Consider the following 12732-nt stretch of genomic DNA (forward strand, 5'->3'; position numbering starts at 1 on the left):
ACAGGTAAAGAAAAAGTAGTTTTTGTAGTAACGGAGGGTTAGTAGAATATGGTCTCCTCATTTACCTAACTACATGTATATAGTCCTAAATAATGCATCCCCCACACAATAACTCATGTCGCGAGGGGATGCTCCGCTTAGCAGTGCCCTTTGTTTTAACAAATGTATTTGTGTTTTCTAAAGTCTGAAAATATAATGCAAATACTTATATATAGAAACATTGTTTTTCATTGAAATATATTATGTTGTAGAGGTTTGTATTTTTTTTTACAGGACATGCTTTGGCTATCTAAATGAGAAGAACTCTATGTTCGAATTATTTGTGATAATGAATTAAGAAAATAAATATTTACTAGTACTTGAAGTGATGATGCACATTAAACATTACAAATGCAATCTTCAATGCATGGATATATATAAAGATTTACATTTAACATGTTATTTACAAGATCAGAAGTACACTTTATAGTAACAAAAAACGTGATACGTTATGCATACTTGTAACCTAAAAGTACATACAAGTACCGTTCACGTATGCATGGGTAGGTGCAAAGTACTTGTACATGCATGTTTCAAGTATTTAACCTCTCTATTGTTTCCTTGTGTACAGAGAAAGAGACACTTGTAATGTTTATAACAGATGCCAGACAACAAATAAGGCTATTAGTTTCAGGTACAGGACTTGGAGTTGCTGTTGAAATAGGGAGACTAAGCCATGTGTTGGGGATATTTCAGAAATTATGAGAGAACAGCGGTTCACATATTGGGTATTTGGTCTGTCCATTCAAAGGGGAATAAAAATTGTTAATGAGATAAACGATCACTTCCTTTTTAAAATGGATATAAAGAATAAAAAGCTGTCGAAGTAGTGCATGTCCTCCAAAGAACAACTTCACTAGAATAGTCAATACTTGTGTTCCTTTTATAGTGCTATGTTTTAATTGTGATCTTAACCGCTAGAATTAAAATGGCTCAAAAAAGGTGTTGTGAGTTCTACACAGAAATATTCATGATATTTTTTAATGTCTACAGTGCTATTGTGATATTACTATGCAGTGGTCAAAATGTATACCCTACAAAGCGTAAATTATTAATTCAATTGGTGCAACCCCCAGTACGAGTCCGTAGATACAGCAATCGTTGAGAACGACAGTATAAATCCGGTCAGCAATGTGGCCCATGGGCCTCTATAATATCCATGAAAGAAAGCTCAAGATTTCTAGAACGGACTTTATTCGATCCCCGTTCTGTTGACACATGACATCAATATCAATGAAAGTAACTTAAGCATGTCTGACTTTGAATTTTGGAGAGGACTTATATAGGTTGTGCAATCCTTTGTGTTACTTTGATAATAAAATATTATTTAAAATAAATGGACATCACTATAGTATCTTGGCACAAGCTGTCCAAAAATAAAACAGTTCACAAAATAAATATTTCACAGCTGAAGGAAATCAATTCAGAATGAAAATTAATATAGTTCACAATTAAAATAAATCAGTTCATAGTTGAATTAATGGTAAACAATTTAAATAAATAGTTAGCAATTACAGCAACAAGTTCAGAACAGGCTGAGTCTGTCGATGTTCCGGGTGTTGGGCTGATCGAAGCGGACCCAGGAGATGTCCTCGGACCTCCACTCGGGGTTGATGAAGTGTCGGCTGACCCTCTCCCTCTCCTTTAAAGAGCGAGGCCGGGGGGAGTGACTGGTGTAGAAGAAGGGCTGGGTGTCCACGTTAGAGCTGGCGGACAGTTGACGGACGGGGGCCGGCGGGACGTGAACACGGCGGCAGTACGGCAGGCGGTCCTGGTACACGGCGTTTCTGGAGGGAACAGAATAGGTCTACATTAAAGCGTGGCAATTTATCTTAACTGTATACCGAAATAACATGAAAAATCACTGATTATTTAAAGTTATCTTCACTAAATTACCACATATAAATCTAATTGAGTAAAAAGGGTATATATATCATAGGCGTCGGAACCGGGGGGGCTAGGGGGGGCTTAGCCCCCCCCCCCCCCCACTTTTTTTGCAAAGTTATACCTAACCATTAGAAACATAGCATGATAGAGGGTTCAGCCCCCCCACTTTTTCTCGCAGGAAAGATTATTGTTCCTAAATTTACCTTGAAAGATTGAGAAGTTAGATTCAGAAGCATACTAGCCCCCCCCCCCCCCCTCCACGGATTAGGAATTTTATGATTTTGGAAAAAAAATTTGGGTAAGTAATTTTTTTTTTTTGGAAGTATAGGTATACTCCCCCCCCCCCCCCCCCCCCCGGATTAGGATTTCCATGATTTTGGGAATTACTTTTTTCTCAATATTTCTGAGGATTAGTCTAGCCCCCCCCCCACTTTCAATTTGCTTCCGACGCCTATGTATATATTTTCTTTGCGGAATTAATCTTGCGTGGGTTTCTAGACGTTCATTTCATAAAGTCAAGCAAACACCCATACAGGCAGGTAGCATTGTTTTTGAAAGTGGGTGAGGGGGGGGGGGGGGGGGGGCTCATTCGAGAAATCGTGACAAGCAGAAACTTAAAAAAGGGTGGTGTGGATGCAGTACCTATAACTTCAATTTAACGCGGTTAATTTCACTCCATTTCTTTTTTGTTAAAATTTAGAAAAATGTCTGCTGCGGAAAAAAGTGCCCCCCCCCCACCCGATGCTACGTGCCTGTAATACCAGTAAAAATAAAAGAATTCTATGTAATCCAGAATATTTTGCTATAAAGATTGTTAATGTGTGCAACAGTTGTATTCGATTTCACAGAAATCATTAACACCGCCAATTATATGCAATTCACGAAAATTTAAACTATTGTAATTATTATTATTTGAATTTATATGACCCCAAAATGACGTTAAAATTAGAACCTTTTAACAATCTCGTTTTTCCACTTGTGTTCGAAATCTTTCCTCCATTTATGCTTTTTCTCTTGTTCCTCCTCGCTCATCCAATTCCGTAAGGACGCATGCGCACTACACGTGTCCCTGTTCTGGAGGTTTCTCCGTATGATGTGGAGAGGGAGGCGGTGGGGTGAGACCGTCTTTCCCATGTCAGGCCGGGGGGCCGAGTGGAGCCAACGCTCACGTAATGCTGACGTCACTAAAATAAAGCACCTGTATTAATAGTTAGTTTTGTTACGATTTCGATGATAAACTAATAGGATGGAAAGAAAACTAAAAGTATATTTACATATCGGGTTAGTTATGATAACATAGGTTGACCAAGATCATTTGTACCGGTATAAATAAGGATCCCATTGTACGTACTAAGTCGAACAAGGTATACTTTAGTATGCACTGTAAGCATCAATGTATGTCAAATATTTTCTATTCATTATACATATGTAGGGTAGGTGTTCATTGTTTTTTTAAAGTTGATTGAATAGGTAACTAGTTGTACAAAAGAAATAATGTTACATATTGAGATCTGCTGTAAAGAGCAGCAATCTATTGTATAGAGCAGCAATCTATTGTATAGAGCATCAATCCATCGTATAGAGGAGCAATCTATTGTATAGAGCAGCCATCTATTGTATAGAGCAGCAGTCTATTGTATAGAGCAGCAATCTATTGTATAGAGCAGCCATCTATTGTATAGAGCATCAATCTATTGTATAGAGCAGCAATCTATTGTATAGAGCAGCCATCTATTGTATAGAGCAGCCATCTATTGTATAGAGCAGCCATCTATTGTATAGAGCAGCCATCTATTGTATAGAGCAGCAATCTATTGTATAGAGCAGCAATCTATTGTATAGAGCAGCAATCTATTGTATAGAGCAGTCATCTTTTGTATAGAGCAGCCATCTATTGTATAGAGCAGCCATCTATTGTATAGAGCAGCAATCTATTGTATATATAGAGCAGCCATCTATTGTATAGAGCAGCAATCAATTGTATAGAGCAGCCATCTATTGTATAGAGCAGCCATCTATTGTATAGAGCATCAATCTATTGTATAGAGCAGCCATCTATTGTATAGAGCATCAGTCTATTGTATAGAGCAGCCATCTATTGTATAGAGCAGCCATCTATTGTATAGAGCAGCCATCTATTGTATAGAGCAGCCATCTATTGTATAGAGCAGCCATCTATTGTATAGAGCAGCCATCTATTGTATAGAGCATCAATCTATTGTATAGAGCAGCCATCTATTGTATAGAGCAGCCATCTATTGTATAGAGCAGCCATCTATTGTATAGAGCAGCCATCTATTGTATAGAGCAGCCATCTATTGTATAGAGCATCAATCTATTGTATAGAGCAGCCATCTATTGTATAGAGCATCAATCTATTGTATAGAGCATCAATCTATTGTATAGAGCAGCAATCTATTGTATAGAGCAGCAGTCTATTGTATAGAGCAGCCATCTATTGTATAGAGCATCAATCTATTGTATAGAGCAGCTATCTATTGTATAGAGCAGCCATCTATTGTATAGAGCAGCAATCTATTGTATAGAGCAGCCATCTATTGTATAGAGCAGCCATCTATTGTATAGAGCAGCTATCTATTGTATAGAGCAGCCATCTATTGTATAGAGCAGCTATCTATTGTATAGAGCAGCCATCTATTGTATATATATAGAGCAGCCATCTATTGTATAGAGCAGCCATCTATTGTATAGAGCAGCCATCTATTGTATAGAGCAGCCATCTATTGTATAGAGCAGCTATCTATTGTATAGAGCAGCAATCTATTGTATAGAGCAGCCATCTATTGTATAGAGCAGCCATCTATTGTATAGAGCAGCCATCTATTGTATATATATAGAGCAGCCATCTATTGTATAGAGCAGCAATCTATTGTATATATATAGAGCAGCCATCTATTGTATAGAGCAGCCATCTATTGTATAGAGCAGTCATCTTTTGTATAGAGCAGCAGTCTATTGTATAGGGCAGCAGTCTATTGTATAGAGCAGCCATCTATTGTATAGAGCAGCCATCTATTGTATAGAGCAGTCATCTTTTGTATAGAGCAGCAGTCTATTGTATAGAGCAGCAGTCTATTGTATAGAGCAGCCATCTATTGTATAGAGCAGCCATCTATTGTATAGAGCAGTCATCTTTTGTATAGAGCAGCAGTCTATTGTATAGATCAGCCATCTATTGTATAGAGCATCAATCCATCGTATAGAGGAGCAATCTTTTGTATAGAGCAGCAGTCTATTGTATAGAGCAGCAGTCTATTGTATAGAGCAGCCATCTATTGTATAGAGCAGCAGTCTATTGTATAGAGCAGCCATCTATTGTATAGAGCAGCAATCTATTGTATAGAGCATCAATCCATCGTATAGAGGAGCAATCTATTGTATAGAGCAGCAATCTATTGTATAGAGCAGCAATCTATTGTATAGAGCAGCCATCTATTGTATAGAGCAGCCATCTATTGTATAGAGCAGCTATCGATTGTATATATATAGAGCAGCCATCTATTGTATAGAGCAGCAATCTATTGTATAGAGCATCAATCCATCGTATAGAGGAGCAATCTATTGTATAGAGCAGCAATCTATTGTATAGAGCAGCCATCTATTGTATAGAGCAGCAATCTATTGTATAGAGCATCAATCCATCGTATAGAGGAGCAATCTTTTGTATAGAGCAGCAGTCTATTGTATAGAGCAGCCATCTATTGTATAGAGCAGCCATCTATTGTATAGAGCAGCAATCTATTGTATAGAGCAGCCATCTATTGTATAGAGCAGCTATCTATTGTATAGAGCAGCCATCTATTGTATAGAGCATCAATCTATTGTATAGAGCAGCAGTCTATTGTATAGAGCAGCAATCTATTGTATATATAGAGCAGCCATCTATTGTATAGAGCAGCAATCTATTGTATATATAGAGCAGCCATCTATTGTATAGAGCATCAATCTATTGTATAGAGCAGCAGTCTATTGTATATATAGAGCAGCCATCTATTGTATAGAGCATCAATCTATTGTATAGAGCAGCAGTCTATTGTATAGAGCAGCCATCTATTGTATAGAGCAGCTATCTATTGTATAGAGCAGCCATCTATTGTATAGAGCAGCAATCTATTGTATAGAGCAGCTATCTATTGTATAGAGCAGCTATCTATTGTATAGAGCAGCAATCTATTGTATAGAGCAGCAATCTATTGTATAGAGCAGCCATCTATTGTATAGAGCAGCCATCTATTGTATAGAGCAGCAGTCTATTGTATAGATCAGCCATCTATTGTATAGAGCATCAATCTATTGTATAGAGCAGCAATCAATTGTATAGAGCAGCAATCTATTGTATAGAGCAGCCATCTATTGTATAGAGCAGTCATCTTTTGTATAGAGCAGCAGTCTATTGTATAGGGCAGCAATCTATTGTATAGAGCAGCAATCTATTGTATAGAGCAGCAATTTATTGTATAGAGCAGCAATCTATTGTATAGAGCAGCAGTCTATTGTATAGATCAGCCATCTATTGTATAGAGCAGCAATCAATTGTATAGAGCAGCCATCTATTGTATAGAGCAGCAATCTATTGTATAGAGCAGCAGTCTATTGTATAGAGCAGCAGTCTATTGTATAGAGCAGCCATCTATTGTATAGTGCAGCAATCTATTGTATAGAGCAGCCATCTATTGTATAGAGCAGCCATCTATTGTATAGAGCAGCAATCTATTGTATATATAGAGCAGCAGTCTATTGTATATATAGAGCAGCCATCTATTGTATAGAGCATCAATCTATTGTATAGAGCAGCAGTCTATTGTATAGAGCAGCAATCTATTGTATATATAGAGCAGCCATCTATTGTATAGAGCATCAATCTATTGTATAGAGCAGCAGTCTATTGTATAGAGCAGCAATCTATTGTATATATAGAGCAGCCATCTATTGTATAGAGCATCAATCTATTGTATAGAGCAGCAATCTATTGTATAGAGCAGCCATCTATTGAATAGAGCAGCCATCTATTGTATAGAGCAGCTATCTATTGTATAGAGCAGCAATCTATTGTATAGAGCAGCTATCTATTGTATAGAGCAGCAATCTATTGTATAGAGCAGCAGTCTATTGTATAGAGCAGCAGTCTATTGTATAGAGCAGCCATCTATTGTATAGAGCAGCAGTCTATTGTATAGAGCAGCCATCTATTGTATAGAGCAGCAATCTATTGTATAGAGCAGCAGTCTATTGTATAGAGCAGCAGTCTATTGTATAGAGCAGCAATCTATTGTATATATAGAGCAGCCATCTATTGTATAGAGCATCAATCTATTGTATAGAGCAGCAATCTATTGTATAGAGCAGCCATCTATTGAATAGAGCAGCCATCTATTGTATAGAGCAGCTATCTATTGTATAGAGCAGCAATCTATTGTATAGAGCAGCTATCTATTGTATAGAGCAGCAATCTATTGTATAGAGCAGCAGTCTATTGTATAGAGCAGCCATCTATTGTATAGAGCAGCCATCTATTGTATAGAGCATCAATCTATTGTATAGAGCAGCCATCTATTGTATAGAGCAGCAATCTATTGTATAGAGCAGCCATCTATTGTATAGAGCAGCAGTCTATTGTATATATAGAGCAGCCATCTATTGTATAGAGCATCAATCTATTGTATAGAGCAGCCATCTATTGTATAGAGCATCAATCTATTGTATAGAGCAGCAGTCTATTGTATAGAGCAGCCATCTATTGTATAGAGCAGCAATCTATTGTATATATAGAGCAGCAGTCTATTGTATAGAGCAGCAATCTATTGTATAGAGCAGCAGTCTATTGTATATATAGAGCAGCAGTCTATTGTATATATAGAGCAGCCATCTATTGTATAGAGCAGCAATCTATTGTATAGAGGAGCAATCTATTGTATAGAGCAGCAATCTATTGTATAGAGCAGCAATCTATTGTATAGAGCAGCCATCTATTGTATAGAGCAGCAATCTATTGTATAGAGCAGCCATCTATTGTATAGAGCAGCCATCTATTGTATAGAGCAGCAATCTATTGTATAGAGCAGCAGTCTATTGTATATATAGAGCAGCAGTCTATTGTATATATAGAGCAGCCATCTATTGTATAGAGCAGCAATCTATTGTATAGAGCAGCAATCTATTGTATAGAGCAGCAGTCTATTGTATAGAGCAGCCATCTATTGTATAGAGCAGCCATCTATTGTATAGAGCATCAATCTATTGTATAGAGCAGCCATCTATTGTATAGAGCAGCAATCTATTGTATAGAGCAGCCATCTATTGTATAGAGCAGCAGTCTATTGTATATATAGAGCAGCCATCTATTGTATAGAGCAGCAATCTATTGTATAGAGCAGCAATCTATTGTATATATAGAGCAGCCATCTATTGTATAGAGCATCAATCTATTGTATAGAGCAGCAGTCTATTGTATAGAGCAGCCATCTATTGTATAGAGCAGCAATCTATTGTATATATAGAGCAGCAGTCTATTGTATAGAGCAGCAATCTATTGTATAGAGCAGCCATCTATTGTATAGAGCAGCAATCTATTGTATAGTGCAGCAATCTATTGTATAGAGCAGCAGTCTATTGTATAGAGCATCAATCTATTGTATAGAGCATCAATCTATTGTATAGAGCAGCAGTCTATTGTATAGAGCAGCAATCTATTGTATAGAGCAGCCATCTATTGTATAGAGCAGCAATCTATTGTATAGTGCAGCAATCTATTGTATAGAGCAGCAATCTATTGTATAGAGCAGCAATCTATTGTATAGAGCAGCCATCTATTGCATAGAGCAGCAGGGGCTGTAAACAGTTGTCTGGTACAGAGAGACCAGAATTGCGGCACGTGTATCCCTAGTATATCATCCAGTATCAACTTCTGGTGTACCGTATCTGGGTTTGTCGGTACTCTGTTAGCATACGTTACTGTTTTTAAGTTTCAATGTCTGTACAATAATTTATTAGTACTTACAGTTTTGACTTTGTGGCAACGGTAATTAACAAATAAGCATGGAGTCCAAGTTTGCAAGCAATATACATATACCGCGTCGATATTTTATAAACATACATTTGCCAGTACATCCTAAGCATACATTTGTCGTTACATCCTAGGCATACATTTGTCATTACATCCTAGGCATACATTTGTCGTTACATCCTAAGCATACAGTCGCCAGAACATCCTAGGCATACATCTGTCATTACATCCTAAGCATATATACATTTGTCGTTACATCCTAAGCATACATTTGCCAGTACATCCTAGGCATACATATGTCATTACATCCTAAGCATACATTTGGCGTTACATCCTAGGCATACATTTGTCATTACATCCTAGGCATACATCTGTCATTACATCCTAAGCATACATTTATCATTACATCCTAGGCATACATTTGCCAGTACATCTTAGGCATACATTGTCAGTACATCCTAAATATACATTTATCGTTACATCCTAAGCATACATTTGTCATTACATCCTAGGCATACATCTGTTATTACATCCTAAGCATACATTTGTCGTTACATCCTAGGCATAAATTTGTCAGTTCATTTTAGGCGTACATTTTGTCAGTGCCTTGTAAGCATACATTTACCAGTATATATCGTTAAAGCATACAGTACATTTGTTAGTACATTGTAAGAAAACATTTTTCAGGACCTTGTAAGCATACATTTGCTAGTACACATTGCAAGTATACATTTGCTAGGACACTGAATGCATACACGTGTCAGGACTTGTACACATACATTTTAGTACATCTAATGCATACATTTGTCAGAACATTTTAAGCATAATTATATTTGTCAGGACTTGTAAGCATAGATTTGTCATGACCTAAGTCGTTGTAAGCATAGTTATTATTACATTTGCCAGGATCTTGTAAGTATACATTGTTCAGTACATTGTAAGCATATATTTGTTAATACATTGTAAGCATACATTTGTAAGCATACATGTGTCAGGGTATTTTAGGTGTACATTTAGCTTGACCTTGTAAGCATACTTTTTAGCAAGTCTTTGTCGATTCTTTGCAAGCATACCGTGTACAATGTCAGTACTTTGTAAGTATATATTTGTTAGTACTTAGTTAGCATGTACTTGCTGTCAAGGTTCTGTACATTGTAGTAGACAATGATTTGTCAGTACTATGTAAGTGTATCGGTGTACATACTGTGCCTGAGTCTGTCGTTAGGGCGGTAAGACTTGGTCAGGAACTCCTCGTGATTAGCTTGTCGTATTTTCTCCAGTGAATCCTTGAAAAAAAGAAAAAAATCAAAGTACTGAAAGTACTTACAATATTGTCGATACTCCGGTGACATATTCCCCCGCTAATAACACGATGAAGCTTGGCTCACAGATGTCGGAGCGTCGACCAGAGTGCTATCACCCCCGGCTTATCGGCTCGGGGTTCGGCGGTTCTCTATGTAATCTCTGTTTTGATTGATGTTTTTTTGTGTAGAAAAATCAATAGCGATCTGTCAATCGGAGGTATTGATAAGTCGTGAAAAATTAATACAAGGGAACCAACGTGAGAAAATCCTTGCAGTGACGGGCTCTGGTCTCGTAAAACGCGCACTTGTTGTGTGGGGAAAACAATGCACCAACAAATGTTGAACCTGCTCAGCTTTTGGGGGGACCTTTAAATACGAGCACGAGTACACATCAGTGCCGTTTGAAGCTTTTATAGTACGTTACTATCAACCCTTAATTAAATTGATTTTTAGAATGATAATGTAAATTAAAGTTACCTGAGCCACCTGAAGATTTATTGGTTTAAATGCCGTTATGTATACAAATAAACATGTAGATTACTTACCAGACGACCTGTATTCATGAAAAATACAAGTATGTAATTCAATTGTCGTATTATACTAGTATATGAGACGAACTAATTCTTCGCTAGTACTGTTGAATTTAAAAGTACCGTTTTTTGCATGAACCGTTTTGCCAATACTTGAAATGAGATTCCATTTAATATTACATTTAAGTTGCACAATATCATGTAAATTAATCTTTTTTTAAATGTGTACAATCACCCCCCCCCCCCCCTTACCACTGTAACCCACTGGAAGTTAGGGGCTGGTACCTGTAATAAGTATGTAGCTTAAAACACAAACAAGAATCGAAGGCATACGGAAATTATACGGTCCGACTCTTGGACTTGATAAAACACTTGCACCTCCACCCCCCCCCCCCCCCCTCTATCCTCAAATGTTGTTTTAGTGCTGATATTTGTAAGATTGTATTTGAAAAGGCGAATATAATCGTAGATTATGCAATTGCAAATCATAGACTTCAATGCATATATTGCCATCTACATTTCGCCGTGATCAGGCTCATGCTGATGTTTAACTGTTTTCTTAGGCTATATCATAATTCGGGAAGATATATGATTTGTCAATCATATTTAAACATGTCAATACTGTTAGGGTTTGAAAATGCTTACACTGTATTTTTTAAAAGATAAATGAACAATATATAGATTCCAATTATCTGATATCAAAACGATACATATAATTACTAATTAGCAGTTGCTAAGTTTTATAATTTGTTCAGCAGTTTAGAAGAAGATTTTATAAATGCACACTTTACATGCGCTTGTTGGACGGAATGGGAATTAAATGTTTTTGGCAGTCAATACTATAGAAATATACATACATAGCTATCTAATGTTACGATCTATCGCGGTCTATGCAGTAATTCCATTGACTATTTTGTTGGTATGCCTTTTATTAACTTATTTATAAAAAAATTGTGCATGTCTAGCATTTGGAATCAGAGAGAGAGAGAGAGAGAGAGAGAGAGAGAGAGAGAGAGAGAAAGAGAGAGAGAGAATAAATTTGGTTTTGATTTACCTTCAGTGAAAGTTTGTCCATTTTGAAAAGATCGATCTAAGAATAATTTTGTCAGGCACTGTCTTTAATCCACACTATTAATTTGCATTAAATCCCCATTAAGTGACAAATTCAGAGATAACGATTTCTTTTACTGGCGGAATCTTTCATTACTACCACTTTGTACCTGAGTATTCCAATCTTACCTCCACACTCATTGTTTAATGGAATCCAAATAACCACCAAAGGCACAACAATTACTTTACTTCCATATTGTTACAGGCGATAAATATTATTTCTCTATTCCGCTGCCATTGTTAATCAATTTGCCTTAAACTGATTTCATCTCCCTTTTCATTACACAGGTTTATAGTCAAGTTGGGGGGCGACGATCTACAAATGTTACTCGGTTTTTAAAACACAAAGAATATAACAATGGGTAATTGCACGCCTGGAATGGATCGGTTTAAATGCCTGTGCATGGGATTCGTTCGGACTATGCAGAGTCTCTAATAGGCCTGATAATCTAATCCAGTACTGCGCCAGATTAAATGCAGTGGTGGACACCGGTGCATTGTCTGTTGGGGATTTATACTTACAGGATTAACGGTGAAATTAGGATTTTCCAAGGGCGTCATTCGATGCCAGAGACCTCCTGTTTGTCTGTCCGTCCGTCTGTCTGTCTGTCAAAGAGGAGGCTCACAGAATTCCGGGAAAGCGTTTTACAATTATCATGGGACAAAGTCGTAGATATTTACATTCTTTACACAAAATCTATTCAAATCTATTTTTGCAACTATCATAATCCATATACATGTACTTTCAGTATATTGCAATTGAATTAAAACAAACTCTAGCTTATGATAACAAGATAACAGGTAGCATTTATTAAGTTAGACTACTCTAAAGCAATGC

The 12732-nt window shown here is 36.9% G+C and overlaps 1 protein-coding gene across 3 annotated transcripts; it reads right to left on the bottom strand.

The window, feature by feature from the left end:
- Positions 1-1216: 1216 nt before the first annotated feature.
- LOC105327626 (uncharacterized) lies at positions 1217-12282 on the bottom strand. Of its 3 annotated transcripts, none has more exons than XM_011428208.4 (4): positions 12024-12282; positions 10155-10236; positions 2879-3110; positions 1217-1826 (listed from the first exon to the last, which is right to left on the bottom strand). In XM_011428208.4, the coding sequence occupies exons 1-4, from the start codon at positions 12033-12035 to the stop codon at positions 1565-1567; spliced, it is 588 nt and encodes a 195-aa protein (XP_011426510.3). In that variant the 5' UTR covers positions 12036-12282; the 3' UTR covers positions 1217-1564. The 3 variants fall into 3 exon arrangements, with proteins under 3 accessions (XP_011426510.3, XP_011426509.3, XP_011426511.3); XM_011428207.4 differs by lacking the exon at positions 12024-12282 and adding an exon at positions 11839-12017; XM_011428209.4 differs by lacking the exons at positions 10155-10236; positions 12024-12282 and adding an exon at positions 10278-10564.
- Positions 12283-12732: the final 450 nt, after the last annotated feature.

The sequence above is a fragment of the Magallana gigas genome, chromosome 6, assembly GCF_963853765.1.
Source record: "Magallana gigas chromosome 6, xbMagGiga1.1, whole genome shotgun sequence".
In the NCBI taxonomy this organism is placed as follows: domain Eukaryota; kingdom Metazoa; phylum Mollusca; class Bivalvia; order Ostreida; family Ostreidae; genus Magallana; species Magallana gigas.

Coding starts and splice junctions, on each gene's coding strand:
- LOC105327626 (XM_011428207.4), bottom strand. CDS start 11,859: ATGGACAAACTTTCACTGAAG. Junction 10,237..11,838: donor TGGACAAACTTTCACTGAAG/GTAAATCAAAAC, acceptor CTTTTTTTCAAG/GATTCACTGGAGAAAATACG. Junction 1,827..2,878: donor AAAAACGAGATTGTTAAAAG/GTTCTAATTTTA, acceptor TGTTCCCTCCAG/AAACGCCGTGTACCAGGACC.